Genomic DNA, 6,830 nt, shown 5'->3' with positions numbered 1-6,830 from the left:
ATGAGTGTGTGATTTAAGTTCCATCAAATGCCGCAAATTGGCAAGTAAAATGTGGACTTACAAGATACATGAATAATATGAATGGTGATAGATAACTTTTGGGACACTAAACAATGTGCATCTATTTATTATTATAATATTCATAATAATTTTAACTTTAATATAAATTTCTCATTTTCAACAAGTTAGGGCAATTATTGTTTTACGATATGGAGAGGGGATTCACCCAATTTGAAACACTATCAACAACTTTTTTATACACTATACTAATGCGTTGAAAGCATATTTTCGATTTTTCCTTACACCCTTATGGTTGGTTATATCCTCTTTTATAGAAAGTCCATCTTTTTAAACAAAACGATCTAGGTAATCCCAATTAAAAAAATATAAATTACATAATTTGATGTATCAATTTGATGAATTTATATAAATATGATGTATTAATTAATAGAACCATCAAAATCAGTTAAAAAAATAAATATAACATTTTTTTATTAAAAAATAATGAATTATAATTAATAAATGGTAAACTAATTATAAATATTTAAAAAAATTCTCATAATGATATTTAATCAAAGACTGTTTTTAAATATAGAAAAATAAATCAAAATATTCACAAAATATAGAAAAATTTTAGAACTATCAATGATAGATATTGATAGACTTATAAGTGTCTATCAGTGTCTATCATTGATAGTTTTAAAATTTTGTTATATCTTGCAAATATTTTCAACAGTTTTACCATTTGAAATAATTTCATGATATTTAATTAATTACATATATAATTTATTAATCTATGAATTCGAGTAGTTAAATATTATAGTTTAATTTAATATCATTTTCTAAATTATAAATTTAATATTTATATATCAGTTAATTTTAATAATATAAAATAAAAAAAAAAATTATGTATTAAAAGATGAGAGAGAATAAACATCAAGAAAACCACACTTTTTGATGGTATAAAATGTATGGAAACTTCAAAACTTGTATCAAACAACAAGACATCCGTCATTCTCACACTTATTCTCATCTCAATTCCTCAATTCAAACGCACTCTAATATGTATCATCCTTTGAAATCTAAACTTCATATACTCAAATTAACATTTAAATATATTTTTAAAAAGTTAACATTTTTTTTAATTAAAAAAAAGTTAACATTTAAAATAAAATAAATGGATAATTAAATCATAATTAAAATATATATATATAACTAAAAAATAATTAAAAATATTTCTGTGGTTTAAACCGAGGCAAGGGGCGCAGTTAAAAAACCTAATTTGAATCGAACGGCTGAAATTATCCAAAGGCTTCTACTAATACGAGGCCTCTTGCCATTCCACAGAATTGCAATCAAACCGCAACTCTCTCCGCTGTTCGTCTGCTGCTGCTCCCCATTTCTGTAGATCTAAACTTTTTAAACCAAATGGCTACAATCAAATCCGTCAAGGCAAGGCAGATCTTCGACAGCCGTGGAAATCCCACCGTGGAGGTATTCATTTCCATCCCTCTCTACTTCACATCGCCGATCCGTCCCCTGCTCTGCCATTTCTTATCTTATCGTATCTTCATTCACTTTTCAAGATTTTCGCTTACACTCACTCCGGTCGTCTGATGGGTTGTCAGATATAGATTGTTAGTTCTCAATTTAGTTTTTGGGCATGCTAATTTTCTGGTTGATTGTAACGATAATCACAATCTTCTTTGGAAATGATCTGCTGTTTATATTTCTAAATTTGATCTCATGGTGAGATTGTTGATTTCTTGTTTCGTATCTCTGTGTTGTTATTGTAGGTCGATATCGTGTTGTCTGATGGGACCTTGGCCAGAGCAGCTGTTCCGAGTGGCGCATCCACTGGTAAGTTATTCTTATCATCCTCCCAGTTCGTTTGTGGTCTGTTTATATATTTAATTTCTATTTGGTTTTCCTCATCTAGCTCTTCTGAGGGCAAGTTGGGTGTATGTAAAGATTGATGCGTTTTTCATAAAAATGTTTTTAGATGTATTCGATGAATTTAGAAGATGCCGATCTCTTAACTAATCTTTTCTTCCCAAAGGTATTTACGAAGCACTTGAGTTGAGAGATGGAGGGTCTGACTACCTCGGCAAAGGTGTTTCGAAGGTAATAATCAATTATTTAGATTGAGATGCAGTTAGTGTTTGTATCTGTGTCTTCTCACTCAACTCTCTGCTTGTCTTCTTTTGTAGGCTGTTGAGAATGTCAATGCAATTATTGGCCCTGCATTGGTTGGAAAGGTTTGTTGATTAGCATCCTTCTGATTTTTTATCATTTCATTACTATAGTTCATATCTATGTGCGCTAATTTTCTTTCTCAAGCTATCTTTTTAACATATTGTTAAAGCAAGCTTAACCTTGTCATTAACATAGTATTTTTTTTGTTCAATATGTTAACGACAGTTTTTTTCCTAATTTCTCTTTGCAGGACCCAACTGAGCAGGCCCAGATTGACAACTTCATGGTTCAACAACTCGATGGAACTGTTAACGAGTGGGGATGGTGCAAGCAAAAGGTATTTGGTTGGCTTTCCTTTGTCATAGTGTTTTACATGTTATCCATCATTATTTTCATTATTTTTTGAAAGTGGACCGAGTTAATTTTTACAAATGTTGTACCTTTCAATTTTCAGCTTGGTGCAAATGCCATCCTTGCAGTGTCTCTTGCTGTCTGCAAAGCTGGTGCTAGCGTGAAGAAAATTCCTCTGTACCAGGTAGCTAATTTTTTATAGAGTCTGAGCAACAATGACTAATTACTTGATGATGCGTATATTCTTTTGAATTCCTCTACGTTTGTTAATTGATGGGAATTTTAATTTTAAGATAAGGTTTTAAGTGTGGTTTTCTAGACAGTAGGGAATAAAGATTGGTATGTCGTGTTGCTTTTTGAGTCCTCATACTATTCTGCTTAAGCGACTCTATAAAATGTATTACTGTTGTACTTCTGAGAGGTCAGATGAGTTGATTATTCATATAGCGGTTTATCTTTGATGCAGCACATCGCCAACCTTGCTGGTAACAACCACTTGGTTCTTCCCGTACCTGCATTCAATGTCATTAACGGAGGATCACATGCAGGAAACAAGCTTGCAATGCAGGCATGATTTCTTGCATCTGTACTATTTTGCCATCTATTTCTTTATATATATTAACATATCTAGATTGTTTCTAACATATCATATCTTCAGGAGTTCATGATTCTACCAGTTGGAGCTTCTTCATTCAAAGAGGCCATGAAGATGGGAGTGGAAGTTTACCACCATTTGAAGGTTGATTATGGTTTTTTCCCCCTCTGCGTTGCTTTTGATTATTTGGAGATGTTCTACATGTGGAAGTTGGTTTTGGGTGTGGGTTATTGTACTCATGCATCAAAATAATTTTTCTCCATCGAACGATGTAGTTGTTCGTACAATAAGTAAAGAAAATATTTGGATGCTGGAGCTAATGATCTTTTCAAGGGATTTTCCTTTCAGGCAGTGTTCAAATTTTCTGCACGGTTTATTTTTGTGATGCTTTAAAGAATCGATTCTACCTTTTGAAGTGAAACTACTGTTCAAGTATTTGGGTTTTGCGTCTTTTAGACCATCTCAAACTTGTTTTTCCTTATTATGCCCCTACAAGATTCATGTTATATGCACCTGCTATCTTATTTCATTCAACAGTTCTACTTGGTTGTTGTGTAGCTTTTGTGTCATTAATATCAATTCAAAGTATGCAACGTACTACTGTTATTTTCATGTTCAATACTCGTTATGTAAGGTTTATGTGCATGATTACAGTCTGTCATCAAGAAGAAGTATGGACAGGATGCAACAAATGTTGGTGATGAAGGTGGATTCGCTCCTAACATTCAGGTAGCCAGATCCTCAAGAAAGTATCACATTGTTGATCCATGTGTTTAAATATCATTTTTCCTTTGATTTTTTCTCCACAGCTTTTTGTCACCTTTCTTTTCTTTATATCTTTGCTTGTCATATTCAACAGGAAAACAAGGAAGGTCTTGAATTGCTTAAAACTGCAATTGCGAAAGCTGGTTATACTAGCCAGGTCAGTTTCTTCCACCTTTACTGTTCTTGGTGGCCTATCTATCCATTAAAGGAGATTAACACAACTGTTCTCTTCTTCTGTTAGGTTGTTATTGGAATGGATGTTGCTGCATCTGAATTTTATGGGTCAGACAAGACCTATGATTTGAACTTCAAAGAGGAGGTAAGTTTTCATTTAATAGTTGTCGATTTGTTTTATCCTTTTGAAGTTGGGTTGGTGCTAATTCGAGCTGTTTCAAATTTCATAATGCAGCAGTAAGTTAGATCAGATTTCATGTAGGATGTGTATATATATATTTATCATATTTAGCTGAAGGGTTTGGCCTTGTATGCAACAACAATGAATGCTCATTTTTTATATTACAGAATTAGTTTTTTGCCCAAACGATTGGTCCATATTTGTCAACCCAACAAGTCAAGAAGTTTCGTGGTTGGGAAAAAAGTTTTTTCAAGGAAAGAAATTTATAAATCAACTACTAATAGCTGTGGAATATAGCCATGCTGGCCAGTAATGGGGCGTGTGCATTATTAATTATTTGGCTAAAGTCGTCTTGTGTAGTTTGTCTTATTTAAGTGTTATTTTGTTGGTGCAGAACAATGATGGCTCACAGAAGATTTCAGGAGATGCTCTCAAGGACCTTTACAAGTCTTTTGCCTCTGAATATCCTATTGTGTCTATCGAAGATCCATTCGACCAAGATGACTGGGAGCACTACTCGAAGATGACCAGTGAAATTGGAGACAAAGTTCAAATTGTCGGAGATGATCTCTTGGTCACCAACCCCAAGGTAGATTAGGCTCATTTTGGTGGAAGGAGAAACATAAACCCCATTTCATTTTCTTCAAACCCTTTCTATGAATTCCTTTCTTGTCGAGTTAAAATTTATTTCTCTGGTTTTCTTTTCCCGCAGAGGGTGGAGAAGGCAATCAAGGAAAAGACTTGCAATGCCCTTCTTCTCAAGGTTAACCAAATTGGATCTGTCACAGAGAGTATTGAGGCTGTTAAAATGTCGAAACGTGCCGGTTGGGGAGTAATGGCCAGCCACCGAAGGTTGGGGTTTCCTAATTCTATCTTTTCGGTTTCATAGAAATATCTCTCTTGCACATTATTATTTTTGGGTTTTCCAGGTAAAAGTTCTAGTGGCTAATAGACTTGTGTTCTACTTGGTTGCAGTGGAGAAACAGAGGATACTTTCATTGCTGATCTCTCTGTCGGCTTGGCAACGGTAATTTTCATGCTTCAATATTAATCTCAGATCGTTACATTATTATCTGTACTCGTTCTCGTATATCCATTAAATTCCCTTACCTTCATTGCAGGGCCAAATCAAAACTGGTGCTCCATGCAGATCAGAACGACTTGCTAAATACAACCAGGTTGATTTTATTGTCTAGACACAAACAATCCCTTAAGTCTCAATATTTAAATTCTGACAATATGTTTATTGTCATTTATGCACAGCTGTTGCGTATTGAAGAGGAGCTCGGCTCAGCAGCAGTCTATGCAGGAGTTAACTTCCGCAAGCCTGTTGCACCATACTAGATCACACCGGATGAGTGGTGAAGGTTGTCGATCCATCTCAGTAATGCAGTGAATAAGTGTTGCGAGACTGGTTGTTTTGTCGAACTCAGAGGTCCCCTTTTCCCTTAATAATTTCAGAAAAGTTTTGTTGTTCTGTGAGGTTGAACAATAGTTCCGAGAAGTTTCTCTAGGAAGGCATGATATGTCATGATCTATCTAGTTGCATAGCTCTAATTTTTAATGAATGAATGACGCTGTTTAAATCTTTTATGTTGGACGTGTTTCTGTGAATGGCTTCAACTCTCTCTCTATATCTCTGTTGTTTGGATAAGAATCCCCTTGTCCTGTGTCTACAGAACGAACACATTACTGCAAATTTTTGTCATTATTGGCAAAAATTGCTTTACAAATCACTTGAAATCATACCCACTTTCATGACCTCATTTGGTCTTGTGCACAGATGACTTGCCGTAAGAAAAGAGTCAGTTTCAAGCACAATCGAGAAATCTCACTTCTGAATTCTTCCACAACGAACAAGAATGGTATTATAGTTGTGTTAGTAGATCCTTACAATCAAGTTTTAGTAGTAGTTACTAATTGGTCATAATCACAAAGCCACCGTCTCTCAATAGAATCGAGGTCCTTGCTAAAGAGTTTAACCTTCTATGAGAGCTTAAATGCAGGCTAAATCTTCAATGTCATCGTGAAATAGCCAATCACTTGAAGGCTTTTCGATAATTTGTTTATAAGATTAATCACTTCAACAATTACATAATAAACGTAAGTTGGAGAAAATGTTGATCTCTCTCGTATTTAGGATGTGGGATGAAACCCTTCTTGATTAGCCAACATTTCAAAGAGCTTTGATAGATCATCTCTTCTCAATAACACTATAAAATGAACATGGATAAGAGAGTCGAGGGTGTCTTGAATTTGCCTGTTTACCCCACCTTTGTTTTTCATTCATCACCTAGAGGCATCAACATTTAACTTCCACGATTCTATTGAATTTCAGACTTCGTGACTCAGATGACTCTCTAATCTTTCTTGCTCCATGTTAGTCCCATTTCTTTTTAACTTCTCCAAAAGATACATCATGGCTTAATTAACAAAACCAACCAAATCTATTGCGTTGCTTATAGAGTTTGAGAGATTTATGTTAGTTCACAAGCACAACATCACCCTAATTGATCTCTTGAACTCAACTTCATTCGCGTTATTATACATCCAATATTCAAAGTGAAT

At 34.4% G+C, this 6,830-nt stretch overlaps 1 protein-coding gene across 1 annotated transcript; it reads left to right on the top strand.

Annotated features, from left to right (window-relative positions):
- The first annotated feature begins 1,333 nt into the window (after nucleotides 1–1,333).
- On the top strand, nucleotides 1,334–5,876 carry LOC120074246 (enolase). The gene is made up of 16 exons (XM_039027306.1): nucleotides 1,334–1,494; nucleotides 1,797–1,860; nucleotides 2,060–2,124; nucleotides 2,211–2,258; nucleotides 2,447–2,533; nucleotides 2,651–2,731; nucleotides 3,014–3,115; nucleotides 3,206–3,286; nucleotides 3,797–3,871; nucleotides 4,002–4,064; nucleotides 4,149–4,226; nucleotides 4,657–4,851; nucleotides 4,975–5,114; nucleotides 5,238–5,289; nucleotides 5,384–5,440; nucleotides 5,526–5,876. The coding sequence occupies exons 1-16, from the start codon at nucleotides 1,429–1,431 to the stop codon at nucleotides 5,604–5,606; spliced, it is 1,335 nt and encodes a 444-aa protein (XP_038883234.1). The 5' UTR covers nucleotides 1,334–1,428; the 3' UTR covers nucleotides 5,607–5,876.
- Nucleotides 5,877–6,830: the final 954 nt, after the last annotated feature.

The sequence above is a fragment of the Benincasa hispida genome, chromosome 3, assembly GCF_009727055.1.
Source record: "Benincasa hispida cultivar B227 chromosome 3, ASM972705v1, whole genome shotgun sequence".
Lineage (NCBI taxonomy): Eukaryota > Viridiplantae > Streptophyta > Magnoliopsida > Cucurbitales > Cucurbitaceae > Benincasa > Benincasa hispida.
This window is presented reverse-complemented; position numbering and strand designations above follow the sequence as displayed.